This window comes from Phaenicophaeus curvirostris, chromosome Z, assembly GCF_032191515.1.
Source record: "Phaenicophaeus curvirostris isolate KB17595 chromosome Z, BPBGC_Pcur_1.0, whole genome shotgun sequence".
Lineage (NCBI taxonomy): Eukaryota > Metazoa > Chordata > Aves > Cuculiformes > Cuculidae > Phaenicophaeus > Phaenicophaeus curvirostris.
The window spans coordinates 37,135,074-37,150,387 of NC_091431.1; the positions used below are offsets into that span (position 1 = coordinate 37,135,074).

General features: G+C 38.4%; 1 protein-coding gene across 8 annotated transcripts in view; it reads right to left on the minus strand.

Annotated features, from left to right (window-relative positions):
- The window catches only part of TRPM3 (transient receptor potential cation channel subfamily M member 3), a 271,182-nt gene that overhangs the window by 103,936 nt on the left and 151,932 nt on the right, over nt 1-15,314 (minus strand). For all 8 annotated transcript variants that reach the window (XM_069880809.1, XM_069880805.1, XM_069880807.1 and 5 more), the window contains one exon: nt 13,638-13,809. In XM_069880809.1, coding sequence (XP_069736910.1) covers nt 13,638-13,809 — 172 coding nt within the window. The remainder of the gene's footprint in view (nt 1-13,637; nt 13,810-15,314) is intronic.

Below are 15,314 nucleotides of genomic sequence, written 5' to 3' on the forward strand. Positions count from 1 at the left end.
ACCTTCTCATCTAGCAGTATATCTGCAGACTTGAGAACAGCTAGGAATGCTGACTATTTTGTTATCACTGTGAGGTTTCTGTCTTGACTATCTACACTTATGTTTGAAGATGGTAAATGCCTGATCCTAAAATAAAAGGTCTTTATACTTAATACCATTCTCAGAATATTCTGTGTTATTGAAAATATTCAGTAAGCCAGAGAGGAGATGTTTTTCTCAGATTTTCAAACTAAATATTCAGTTCATTGTCAAGAGCACGTATGTGTGAAATCTCTCACACAAACTTTGATCTTAAGTATACCTCATTTAATAAAGTCTCCAAATCACATACTGAAGTGTTAGCATTCCTGCTATAAATGCAAAAAGACAGATACTTTGATGACTTAATTAACAGAATATATCCAAAAGTGTACTTATTTTTCATTTTATATAATGATTCATCCAAAAAGGAGAAAAAACAGTACCAAATATCTGAGAGTTAATATCAGTTCTCTGAGGCTCATCAATATCTTTATTTCTAAAACAGTAACTTGTATTTGGAGCATGTCAATAAGCATGGATTTTTGCAGAGCAGACTAGGTTGCTATGTATCTCACATGGTCAGATATTGTGGGTATTTTTGGTACAATACTGTAAAGTAGACTGCAATATTGCATGAAAGATTTATACAGTCAACCTAAAGCTTCATTACTGCGTTACTGCCTTTGTGGTCAGCAACAGAGGCTGTGAGAGACTATACGCAATTGTGATACCAGTAAGATATGTACATACTGGAACATTTGTCCTGATGCATAGTAGTGGCAACTTGTAGGTCTTCAGAATGCTACACAGAAAAATAATCCAATTTTTCCCTTGACACGATGATAGTGCATGAATATGCAAGTTAAAACAATAAACTAGAAGAAATTAATGGATTTGGAAATGGAAACAAGGAAAAACTGCATCATGTCTGTGCTCTATTTAAAAAAAATCTACCACACTTTGCAGTAGTCCTACTTTGCTTTCACAGTTCTTGGAAAAACATGAATAATTTATACTATGACTATATAAATAATCTATAACTGTCTCATAAATTATTACTAATTATTTTTATGAAGAGCTAAACATGAGTTACCCATTTTTTGAATAGACCACCAAGTGAATTAAATGCCTCATTTACTACAAAATGCATTTACTACTCATGTTTTTAAGTGTGCTTATAAGGGTAACTGGGACACATCAGTATGCTGTGCACTACTTCTAAATTCACCCCTGAGATTGGCACAAATAAAACTCAGAGGCTCTAGTTCCCTCTCCCTGACAGTATTGTCACTAATTTCTGCATCTTAACACCGGGTGCATGTAAGCTGATTTCCCACTGGCCACTTTTGTTCCTTCATCAGGTCAGACACGTTGGTATGAGCTCCCCTACATTAATTTCCTTTTTCTACCTAGAAATTTTGGCTGGAAAATTTGTAATCATTTGCATTTGTTCAGGATGTTGAAGCCTGTGGCTCTCCCACTGGAGGACTGACGGCACAGTTGTTGGCATGTCTCCCACACAACAGAAGCTGGATACAGTAGAAGAACTTAAGGCTTACAGTGCACATAAAACAGAATTGCCAAGGACATATCCAGAGAATCCAAACTGTCTTAAAGGGTTGGAAAGAATAAGCCTCTGCAAACCTACATACCATGCATATGCAGTCAGCCTGACTTCTCAAAGTCTTTTCTTAACGAGGCACACATACTACCCATCTGTGCAGTATGCAGTACTCCCACACTTCCTAGAAATCCTGAACCTATTGCGGTGTCTACAGGGATGTATAAGGCAACACTGAGATGGAATGGCTCATTAGTTCTTCATGAAAGCGGGTGTATTTGCATGATCAAGTGTCCTCCTCAGTTTAGCATAGCACCACCATCCAGGTTCAAAGGTTACTAAACTTTTCCAGACCTAGATGTACTGCAGATGGTAGGGTACATAAATTAGCAGTTTTCTCCACTGGTCATAATGACATGGGTTGTCATGTGCCTATGTAAGATAATGAGATAATGAGCTCTTACCAGTAGAAAGTTTCTATAACAGGCTTCAGAGTTGTTTCAGGCCTCTAACTTGTGTATGTCCTACAAAAGGTCTACCGTTTGTGAGAACAGCTATATTTCTAACTACAAAATTCTTACAGGATCATGACTTTTGTAAAGGGTAAACTCAATGGTCTCTTAGTGGCTGACAAATATAGTCATAGAACAGAAGTCCAAAACCAGAAACAAACATACATTTTAGTGTGCAGGTAAATGTCTGGAGCTGCACATTACACTCAAACACATGTATATAGACCATTTTGCATAGGTTGTTTAGCACAAATGCCTCAGAGGTTTCCTGAAAGCGAAGCCTTTAAATCCTTTCATGTGCAGAAGCAAAACTAATTTGCATGCAAAGCTGGATAATGTTAAACTTTTCCTGTTGCATACAATTTTACATAATGAGGACCTCTGCTTTTTTTCTAGGTTTTCCCACCTTACTACTCTGCTTTATGGGGAAAATGTTAAGATTTTTTTTTTTTAAAAAAAGTAAAAAATTTAATGTTGTAACAGCTAATGCAAAATGTTCCTTTATTACACAGAATGAATCTCCAAGTTCTCCCAAAGATACTAAGAAAATATTATCTCCAATCTTTGCTCTCTAAACTACATACCTGTTAATTTGGAACACAGCTTCCTTCGCACACATGGCTTCAGGAACTTTGTGCTGTCCATACCTCTGGAGTTAAGAACTCCCTAAGCCCTGAGCTGGTACTTCTTTCTTCCTTGACAAACTGCTACTCTTGCTAGACAGCAAGTACTTGTGTTGCTCTGAGGTATGACCCAATCCCACCCTTGGCTGCAGCCTAATCTGTCACTGAAGGTCCCTGACTATGGTGGATAGTTGGCTTAAGCATTAGTCAACTGTAACAATAAATGTAAAGGCAAAGTGCCAGCAAGGTATAAGAAGTAGGAATTTATTTTCTTATAGCATGCTGAAAGTAATCATCCCTTCCCTTACACACATAATATCCCTCATAAATATTCACACAGAACGGTATGATATGATGACAAAACCAGAAACTTCATAAAACCACGTTTTTTAAAATGGTAAAAGACTTCATAAATATAAGTTTATAGCAACTTGGCCTTGAAGCAAAAATTGGGTGCAGAGGTTTATTTAACTTTAACACTAATGCACTCTCAACACATTTACTACAAATCTGTTACCAATAAATATCTTGATAGTCACTTTGATTTGGTAAATTCTAACCAGTACATCTTGGTTTGGCTTACTTTGATTGCTACAAATATATTGCATGTGCGACAACTGAAACAAAACTGGGCTGCATTTGAAAGTCATGTGGATGAATATGTAGTAAATCAAAGTGAAAAATGAATAAATTTCATGAGATTGCAAATCTACACGTGATTCTAACTAGGAATGAAAACACCAAAATCAGCCTGGATGTCTGGGCCACTAATCCTAAAGCTAGTGACTATGTAACAAATCCTTAATTGCATAAAATAGATGATTTGTTTCCCAGGTACAGGCAATTTATTAAACAGACAAGGTTACAGTTCAGGACTTTTAATACAAGGATTGTTTATCAGTGTCCTTTAGTGGAAAGACCCATTTAACTATCAAAGGGAGACTGATAAAGTTGTGAAGCTCATCAAAACATTCATGTGCCTATAGGGTCTTTGATGACAGTTTTGAACTACATTTTGATCAAATCTCATTTTAGTTTTAACCTAAATATGTGAGATGAACTATAATTTTTGAGTGGAAATCAACTAATAAGCACTAATAATTCATATTTGAAGCAGGCCAAAATAGTGTTTCTGAGTGCTTTGTCAGACTTTGAGGCTTACAGTGTCTTGAAGCTCAGGTTGGAACTTAGGGATTATGGGAACTTGGGGGTTAAGGGAACTTGCGGATTATGGGAACTTGAAAACCAAAGGAAGTCTTTAGCTCAAGAAGTCTGTCTTAAAAGTCCAACTTCCAGGCCATTGCTATATTTCATGGGTCTAGCAGAATATGCAGCAGTGTGCAAAGCAAAGGCTGAAAGCAACTCATCACATAAAACCTGTGGTTTTCAGAAGTACTTTGGTTCAAGTGCTTGTAGCAATTGTAGCAACTGAATACCCTAGTGAGAGGTACTTAATACAGAATGGATAAACAATTAAATATGCACTGGGATTTTAATAAGTAAAAGTCCACCCACTGTGAGCTTAAATGTTTGAGGAAACTAGTTCTCAATTTCTCAATTTGCCTTTCAGTTACAGTGTCAAAAGACATTGCTCTTTTTCTGTTAACGGGGCGTTTCTAACTACAGAGTAAGAGCTACTTAAATAGCATTGGATTTACAACAGTCTTTAAAAGTTTAAAAGACAAGTAAATATGTCTGCTTCTCTTCTGGATACCTGTGTGGTACTGACTAAGCTCCCAATTGCCTCTGAAAGGCTAAATTGTAACAAAGAACATCCTAAAATAATTCAGATTAGGGCACAATGAAATAACCCTGCAGCTTGGTTTATTTCAGGCTACTGTTTTCAACCTTCAGGTCCTTTTGGAAAAAAAATCCTGACGTACAAGAAGCAATTTTGGCTAAAATGTAAGTATATATCAACAGCAAATAGATAAGACCACCTGCATATACAACATATCTGCATCCCCTGGCTCTGTAAATTACAGCCACAGTATGCTTACCACCAGAACAAGTACATTGTTAACTACTAAATTAACATGACTGGAAAAAAGGAAATGCAGCTTGCTTTCATAGGATGATGGAGAGGGATGCTGGGTCTTATTACCCAGAGAGAGGAACATCCCCCAGATGCCACAACCAGCTCAAACTTAATTTCACGTAACTGCACTTACAGTCAGGTCTCACTTTTCCACACCCCTTACTTTCAGTATCTTCCCCAGAACAGAAACAGTTACTACTTATTCAGATATAGCAAAGGTGAGACAGATATTTCTTTTAACTGGCTGTTTAGTAATAAAAGCAGAGAAAAGGGAACCCAAACTCCTTTTACCCTCTTCTGAACAACTTTAACAGTTTTCTGTTTTCATAAGTTAAGTGGAACTTTCACTTGTTTGGAGGCTCAATACATGCCTAGAAAAATCAACGTGATATGGTAAGTCAGCACAAGAATTTCTAAAGGTATTTGCTGTTTTTCTCAAATTCACAGAACTAAAGGATTATGTGTGACAGAATGACACAGAGCTACTACTAAAAAAGGAAAGATGACAACCACTGGACTTATGTTTGCTTTTCAATTTATTTTTTGCTTTTGGTTTTTCTTCTCCTGTAGGCTCATTGAATCTCATCTGATATAATTTCCTTTCTCTTTTTCATGCTTCAAAACCATATTTTAAAAGTATTATTTTAAGTTTTATTTTGTTCAGTTTCATTGTTTCCTTTGTGGTTTCCATTCATTCTTCTGTTCCCCTTGTTACGGTCAATTCCATTCTACGTTCTTATCTTTCTAATTTCCTTTTTTTGTAACCCAAACACACTTTCACTTCTTCTCTGTCTCCTTGTGTCTAATCGATAACCCTCTTTTATCTCCTCTGTTTTTAATTATTCACTTTACTAAGAGTATGATCACTTTTCATTTGTCCCAGCCTGTTTTCCTTTCTCTTCTGCCTCACCTCAGTGCTTTCACTCTCATTTTTATTTGCTCAGTGCTACTTCATCACCTGTCTAAATCTGGCTAATAATATATCTGCTGTCCTAACAGAAGTGGCATTGACAGACAAATCAGTGGACCTGACACCTGGACCTTATCTTCATTTAATATTGGACTAATCTTAAAAACTTTTCCAAAGGACATTGGGTATGGTAACAAGAAATCCTGATGAAATATCTGTGATATCTTCTTTTTATTTTCATACTTGTCTTTGCAAAAGGATAAAATATAGAGAGTCCTCAGAACAAGCAAGATGTAAGACAATTCCATGCAAGACTAAACCCTGGGATCTGTGACCCTCGCAGGCCATAATAACCCACTTGGTTGCCTTTCACAGGATGGCACTATACTGTTCAAAGCTGGCAATTCAGGTTCAAAGATACACACAGAGGAAGCTTCATGGATTTCAGTCAACACTTATCCTATCTGTCCTAATAATTTACAGAACCTAACTGGTTTTCCTGTTCTTAGAGCTCATTGGCTCACCTACCAACACCATGATGATTTTGATGAAAAAAGCAGAAGCTTCTGATCTCTAAGAAAATCTGAAATAAATTAAGGTTTAAACAGTTCTGAGTTTTGCTCAGATTTCACATAGGTTAAACTTGCAGCAGGCTTCCTCTCCTAGAAAAAAGTCTGCAACTACATCTTCCCAGCTATGTAGTTATGAAAATGTATCTAGAGCTGCATGGAATATGAAGGAAAAATCTGAAATAAATGAGAATTCCAATGCAGTTGATGGTGGTGCAATGGCCAGAGAAGATGCCGGTGATGACAGTTGAACGTCCCTTTGCCTTCCCAGCCCCCTTCATATATTCTCAGGCATAGGATGACAAAGGGAAGTCCACGGGTCACATGAACAGATATTGTTGACTTATTACCCTGTCCAAATTGCCTTCTCTACCCAAACAAATCACTCAACTTCATCCATCAGTTCTTTACTCAGAGGTAACTTTTTCTCACAGGCCTATCAAAAACTCAACTATATTCACCAGCTCTGTAAAGAAGACAAAATACAAATATACAGGTAACAATTCTTGTGGTCTGTCTGTTCTCAAACAGCATAGAGCAAATCTTCAGCAACAAACTGCATGTTCAAAATAATAACAATTGCAGATTGATAGTGAATAGCAATATAGTCTACAGGACAATTCTTCTACCAATGTACTAATCTAAAGAAGAGTAAGAATATCACAAGGTGGACCTATACAGCCTAAGGATTTGGTGAGGTGATCTATTTTTCACAGTTAAAAAACTGTCTTCCCCTCTCCTCAGGAAAGTCCCCTGGGTAACAAGATGTGCATGTATTCCTTCTTGACCTGACCTGTTCAGCCCAGCTTCTTTTATCCTCCTCTTGGGGACTGTAAAAAGGGTTCGCAGCATCACCTGCCCCTTGCGTGGCCAGCGCAGAAGCAGGCTGAGTGCCAACTTGCCTTTTGTCCCATGCTAACAGCAGTTCCAACACCTTTCCTGGCTGTGCATGCTCCCTGAGCTCTTCTTCAAGGTCTTGTAAATAACAGGCAGTTCCAATTGCTTTTCTACTCTTTTATCTGATTCTCTGCCTCTTATCTGCCTAGTTAAGTCCAAAAAGTCACATACTTTCTCACTGCAAGCTGGCTAAGAATTGTTGCTTACCCCACTTTAAAATTCGACTGTACAATACTTTAACTATATATATATATTTAGTTTGTCTACATATATATCATGTCCAACAATGGACCACTATTTATTATCTCCGATACATGCTGACTAATAATACATGTTCTTCTGAAGAAGAACTTGGAACATTCCTAATGAATTCATGACTTCTTTCATTCAAATTAAAAACTTCTATATAGTCTATGTGCAATCATCTCACGTATATAAATAATTTGTGCTGTCTTTCTCCACTGCTCCAGTAAAAGCATTCATATGAAGGATATAAAGGAAAGTATGCATTTGTGATGGAAGTGCTGGGCAATCATGCTGCAAGCTCTTCAAAGTTTTGAGAATATTTCAGTTAGTAGGAACAATTAACAGCAACAACTATACCACATGAACTGAAGGCCTTAATGCAAACAGGAGGAATGAGGTACATATTATAAAAATGCAAACATTATGCAGAGCCAGAAGGGGGAAACTTTAGGAAGGATTTTTGAAGATTCTGTAAGTAGTGGTGAATGGTACTTTTATGTAATATGAAGCAATTCTAGACCACACTAGTTAATGGGAAAACATTGTTCTGCCTAATCACAAAATGGGTGAAACCCACAGCATGTCAACCTACTGGAGTGACTGCTGGAAAGTGATTAACAGTCCTCAGATCAGACCTATTAGCTGAGTTTCTACATTCGCAATTATTCTAATCTAACCATCTGTGCAGTGGTAGAAATGAATGTTTTATGATTGCTAACTTCCAATGCACATTTGTAGACAGATGTCTTTTGTGTTTCTGGTTGGAGGCAAGACTGATGTATCTATTGCATTACTCAGCACTGCTCTGCAGAAGTGGTTAACAACGTACAGTTTATCAAATGAGGGGCCATTCCAGCAGACTTCACAGAAATGCCTTGTTAGTAGCTATGAATGTCATCATTGCATTACTGCAACAGACTATATTTAGTAATTAGATGTTTTATTTACTTCCTTTCTCTTTTTATAGATTACACCATCTCTTTGGGATACATTAAATTATCTTTCTGTACTGGCCACTAGTATTTTCCTAGGAAAAGAAAGAAAAGGACTAGTTGCACTTTTGCATCTTGCCATAAGATGTGAAGGATCATAAGATACTCATTGATTTCTAATCCGATACCAGTTTTCTGGCAAAATTATTCTACCTCTTTTACTTTAATCAGTTTCTTCCGAAACATCTATTTGCACCATTGTGACCCATTGGAAAGAATGTGTACATATACAATATTTGGGAAAAAGCAGCAGCAAAGGGAATGAAAAATCTCTAATGTGTGGAAGACTTCCCAAGCGTTAGGGGAAGGAGGAGATGTATTGTAGAAGGCATTCTAGAAAAGAAAAGAAACTCAACATTTTAAGAAGATATGTTGTTCCTTATTCCTTCTGAATAAAACTGAGTGTTGAAACATAAGACTTTAGAATGACTTTAATCAGTAATGCTGTAGATGAGAGGAGCTTAAGGGATGCACAGGAGTTTTAGAAAAAGAATAATTAAATGCTAGGTCTACAACATCACGACAGACTATCTTTTGAGGATGAATGCCTAAGGCCTTTCATTTATCCTTATAAAGATGGAAAATTAGATCACATTTTTTTAAACTGACATTTATTTCATGGCTTAAATATAATAAGGACTTGTGTGATTTTTGGGAAAATGAATTCCAAACTTGAAAAATCCAAGGCAAGTCACTTGACTGTTCAGAGTAAAAGGGCAGCTTTTGTTCTAACTGGACAAATACATACTTATATCATGGATGTGGGTTACAGTGGATGCTAATCTGAATGTCTTCCAACAGCATACTCTCAGTGAACATAAGGCAAAACATTCACTCGTGCTACATTAGCGAAGTGTGTCAACTATTTTCTTATCCCATCCCCACTCTGTTCATCATTAATTGTTTTAACTCCACATTTCAATGTAAAAGTCTTCACATGAGCTGTGAAATCATTCATGCAATGCTGTACAAATGAAGTACTGGATATAGGTTTGCGCTGTCCAATTCAAGAAGGATGGGGAGAAACTGGTGAGCATCCAGGGAAAAGCTTCTAAGCTGTACAGTGGCATAGAGTGTATGTTTGAGACAGCAGGGGTCTTTTGAAAAGATGTCTAAAAAGTAATCTAATACCTGGCTACAAGTATGGGGAGGGGGGAGGAGATTAGAAAGGTGTTAGAGCCACACTCTTCTTGCCAGAGTCAGACCCAATGAAGCAAAAATGGCCACAAACAGCAGTTTGGGCCTCCAGATCAGACATTGATGGTGGGGTGGGAAAAGATTCCATACAACAGCCCACTTTGAGAGAAGACTCAGACTAGGGACCTTCAGAGGTCTGTTCCAGCCCATATGAAAGCTATCATTCTAAAACAGCTGTGAAGCTTCTTGTGTTCAAGGCAGTGAGACACAGTTTAGCATTACAAGCACTTCCAGAAGCAGCAAATCAGAAATCATTAAAGTGGCAGCAGTGAATTAAATCATCCTGACATGTTGTAGTTCCCTGCATGCCAAGACACAGTACACCATAGCATCACAGCCAAACACAGCTGCAGTCCACTTACTGTATCTGAAAAATCACACCTTTTAAACTTGGACATTTTATTGCATTTCAAATCTCTGTATTTTTGGAACAGATGGAACTAAAATGTGGAGTTTTAATGCAAAATCTTTCACATGAGCTGTCAAATTATCCATATAGTGCTGTACAAATGAACTATATGGCAGAGATAGTCACAAAGCTATTTTTCCTTCACAGAATCATAGAATCATAGAATGGTTTGGGTTGGATGGAGCCTTAAAGATCACCTAGTTCCACCCCCTATGACATGGGGAGGGACACTTCCCACCAGATCAGGTTGCTCAAAGCTTCATCTCATCCGGCCTTGAACACCTCCTTCCAGAGCATATCTTAAGGTGATCTCCCTGCCTTTAAATTCCTGCAAAACTCCAGGACTCAAATGTTTTGTGTGAATTGGAAATCAGAAACATTTCTGACCAGATCACCTTCAATATTTTCTTTTGATCTTCAAGCAGTTTTAGAAAACTTCATCTTAGTTTCAACATTTCTTGCTACAAAATGATGCACTTTGTTCATGAGTTTGAAACAACTTGTGGCTTACTGCCAGAGATGGTTGCCAAGCTGTGTTAAAATAGTCTTTACTTGTGAAAATAAGAAAGAGCTGCCCTGAGTACTGCAGCATCGAACTGATCTGTATTTAAATGCACAACTGAGTGACTCTGTCCTAAGTCTGCAGACTCAGACTGACCCCCAAACACAAGCATATCCTCTGCTTGCTTCGAAAGTATCTTTAAGTTCCTGAATATTTGCCGTGGACAAAACAAGAGCTATGGAACTGCTAAAAGCTAAAAAGGTAAAGTGGAAACAGAGCATTCAGGAAAATCTTTTACCAAGCATTCACAGGCAGCACAAGGCAAGCTTTGGATTATTATTACTTAATAGTAAACTAATTCAGGAAATCAGATACTGCTGAATGACTGAGAGCAATGTCATTTAGGATCAAAACCAACTGAGTCTTTCAGAATTACCTTGCACACTTGATGACCAATTCAATTTTAAATTTTATAGAAGAGACTGCCCCTGTCCTAATCTATTTGAAGGAAAATCTGTTTTCCATATATTTAAGAGGTGAACACAAGCTTGAAGTTTCTCTACGTAAACAGGACGTGATCCCAAACATCCAGTAGAGCTATCACTGCACTGAAGAAAGATACAGTTGAAGCAAAGGAAAGTGAATAAGAAGAAATGACACATCAAGCATGTAAAAGTCAAGTAGGCTTAAAAATAAGAATAAAATCTTCTTTCAGTACTATTGTCCAGGGACGGGCTGAGAAATAAGAAGTTACCAACTGTTTATTAGTTCCTAAATCTGTTCTCTTTTCTAGCCCTCTGCTCTTTTTTTTTGCTGATTAACTGAAACTTGTACCTTTTCCTGACTCTCCAGCAAACAAAAGTTTGATGCTGTCAATGTTCTTTTCTACTCCAAATTTACCAGTGGACAATGGTAAGTCAGGACACACACCTATGTCTGTACACATTCCTGTTTGGATGAAAGTCCCTTTGCAGCAGTGCCCCTGCATGCACAGGGCTGCGGATCTTCATTGCTCTGTTATGAAGGAAGGTAAGGAGAGACATCAGAAAGTGGTAATCTGTTTGGCTGACCCAACACGACAGGTGGTCCTTGTCTCATCTATATGGTCACCTTTCTATTAATTAGAGGCTGGGCAGAACTCAGTCACCATCTTCTAAAATGAAGGAAAACAACGTGGCAAAACCATTTTGAATGCCACTGGACTAATCTTACCAGCAATCTTCCTTCTTAACAGTTGTCACTCATTCCTGTTTTGAAGAAGTGTTGTGAGCCCCAAGTAGTTGTGTTTATATAAAAAAGAGACATTTGGGAGGGAGAGGTTAAATCATAGACTCTGTCACAGAGAAAAGGGAAGGGAAGGGAAGGGAAGGGAAGGGAAGGGAAGGGAAGGGAAGGGAAGGGAAGGGAAGGGAAGGGAAGGGAAGGGAAGGGAAGGGAAGGGAAGGGAAGGGAAGGGAAGGGAAGGGAAGGGAAGGGAAGGGAAGGGAAGGGAAGGGAAGGGAAGGGAAGGGAAGGGAAGGGAAGGGAAGGGAAGGGAAGGGAAGGGAAGGGAAGGGAAGGGAAGGGAAGGGAAGGGAAGGGAAGGGAAGGGAAGGGAAGGGAAGGGAAGGGAAGGGAAGGGAAGGGAAGGGAAGGGAAGGGAAGGGAAGGGAAGGGAAGGGAAGGGAAGGGAAGGGAAGGGAAGGGAAGGGAAGGGTCCTTCATTTTTTTCAGGTGTTTGAAGAGGTCAGGTAAGCACTTGACTGGCACCACCAAAGTTTGGACATTCATCCTTTTCTTGTCCAAACCTGAATTAAGATCAATCTCTTTAAAGAGATTTATTTTTTAACATAATGATTTCCCAAACAAAATGTTGTGCTGTAAACTGAAAAAGCCCCCATTTTTCTTACATATCTACTCAAAATAATTATTTATGGTATATTTTTATGTAGTTTGATTACACCATATATGCCATTTCCAAATGTGAACTTTTATTGATGGTTAGCCTAGGATTAGATCATACTATCTCTACCTGTTAAGGAAATGCATAGACATAGGCCCACCACTTAGGATGTACAGACATTTGACTACACAATGCTCTCTGAGAAAAAGCAATACATATTCTGATACCATAAAAACAATAAGCTTGTAGTGTATGTAGTTCATGCAGTGGTGTTGAAAGGTGCAAGTAGTACATCATTTTAATATAAGCAAAGACTGTACTCATCATACAGAAAGGTTTATCAAGTACAACCAACATGCTATTTTATGTTCACCTCATTAGGACTGCTTGTAATTCGTTATCATCAGATGTCCAAGAACCTAAATGTGTTACCTAGTCTCACTCCAGTTTCAAGTGCATATATGACAAAAACTACCACTGTTCCTGGCCTCAAAATTGCGTGTTTACACAAAGTAATCAGCAGAAAGGCTATGCATCTGGTCTCTTTTGAAATTAGTTCTGCTTTTATTCCTAAAGGTACCTTATGCAGGTACAACACTGATGTTTGTTTGTGAGACTAAAAATATTCCTGCATGGCTAACATTCAAAGGAACATATCTTCTGTATGTACAGCCTAGGTTCAATTTCTAGTGACTGTAAACAAAAGCAAAAAAACTCACCAAATCCCAAAATATCTACACAGAAATTCATTCCCCATCTAAATCAAGCATCTGTACACTACATAAGTAATAATATTACTAGCATTGAGATATAGCTTTTTATTTTATCCAAGCAGAAGTGCTTACCAAGGTGAATATTTACTTTTAATTTTATGTAAGAAAGTGATGCGTGATTATTAAAAAAATTGTAACTTTGAGAAAAAACTGGGGCTTTAATCTGATCATTTTATGGAATGTATCATGACTGCAAAAGATAAGGTGAAAAGGCCATCTAAACTCATATTCTGCCTCTGGCTGAGGCTAATGGGAGCTCCCTAGGAAAAACTAATGAACATAGTGCAAACATACAGTAATTTTCTATGGGATACTCTCTCTGCATTTAAATAACAATGGTTCTGGGACTTCTTGAGTTGCTGTCTCATTTCTCCTGCAACCACAAGCTCACCATCTTAGGCAGCAGAACTACTCCCCAAAATATACAGACCCTATTGCCTATATAACTCATAGTATCTTTCACATAATTGCAATTATAAAAGAATACAAGCAAAATGTTACTCACTTGTATTTATCTTCTGAAGTGAAATGTGCTTTTCCAGCTGTCTACGGAGTTTCACCTCTGCTCCATATTTACCAGTAGTGCCATTGTCAGCCAAAATAAAATGAGAATGCATACTGTTGAGCACCGTCAACTTACTCATAGGATTGGACATTGTCTGGTATGGTCGAACCACCTGCGTTTTAGAGAAAGAGAAAAAAAAAGTACTAAACAGAAAAGACTCTCCAAATTAAAGCAACTACATGAAACAAACTGATAAAGTTATATAAAAGAAAAAAAAATTATCAAAATTGCTTGAAGTATTTTACTTGAGCACTGCTATCTTCTACGTGTAAAGTAAAAATAACCTTAGAACTCAAACCAAAGTGGCCACCTCTTGTAAACACTGATTTTAAATGGAGTTAACTCCAGCTGGAGGCCAATTACAAGTGGTGTCCCCCAGGGCTCAGTGCTGGGTCCAGCTCTGTTCAATGTCTTCATCAATGACCTGGATGAAGGCATTGAGTTCGGATGACACAAAGCTGGGTGGAAGTGTCGATCTGCTGGAGGGTAGGGAGGCTCTGCAAAGGGATCTGGACAGGCTGGACCGCTGGGCAGAGTCCAATGGCATGAGGTTTAACAAGGCCAAATGCTGGGTCCTGCACTTGGGGCACAACAAACCTGTGCAGTGCTACAGACTAGGAGAAGAATGGCTAGAAAGCTGCCCGGAGGAGAAGAACCAGGGGGTGTTGGTTGACAGCCGACTGAACATGAGCCAGCAGTGTGCCCAGGTGGCCAAGAAGGCCAATGGCATCTTGGCTTGTATCAGAAATGGCATAACCAGCAGGTTCAAAGAGGTTGTAGAGGGAAGGAAGCTGGCCTCTTCTCCCAGGTGATAGGTGACAGAACAAGGGGGAATGTCCTCAAGCTCCACCAGGGGAGGTTCAGGCTGGACATAAGAAAAAAATTTTTCACGGAAAGGGTCATTGGGCACTGGAACAGTCTGCCCAGGGAGGTGGTTGAATCACCATCCCTGGAGGTATTTAAAAGAGCGGTGGATGAGGTGCTGAGGGGAATGGTTTAGTGGTTGATAGGAATGGTTGGACTCGATGATCCTGTGGGTCTTTTCCAACCTAGTGATTCTGTGAAATAAAATCTAACTAAGACAGTTACAGACTTTTAGATTTTTAAACTGATACCTACCCCATCTCTCAACGTAAACAAGGCACTGGCTAGCAAGATCTGATCAAGAAGAATGCCTTCAGTTGCCTATTCTTTGTATGACTACAAACTACTATGCATGCAATTCTACTGACAGCTTGTGGTTTGTCCTCATGTGCCACAGCTCAAATCTTTATACTGGTGACAGCTTGATCTGCAGTTCTAATAAGCTGTGGCACCAAAGGTTCCACATATTGACTTAGTAATGCTGCTGCAGGTCAGATTAGAAAGCTACACTTCTGTTCTGTGTCTGATGTTTAGCTACAAGGCGAATCTTATTATTAATAAATTTTATAGATGTGAAAATGAGAATACAATTATTTTCAATTGAACTGTTCATAGCATGCACAGTTGAACAACTGAAATAGCTTTTTTTTTAATAATAAATTTCCCAGACCACATTGTCAGACTCTGTTCCTGATGAAAGCAGAAGCAAAATCTTCAGGAAGGTAAGAAAATCCCAAGCTTTGAGCCTGTTTC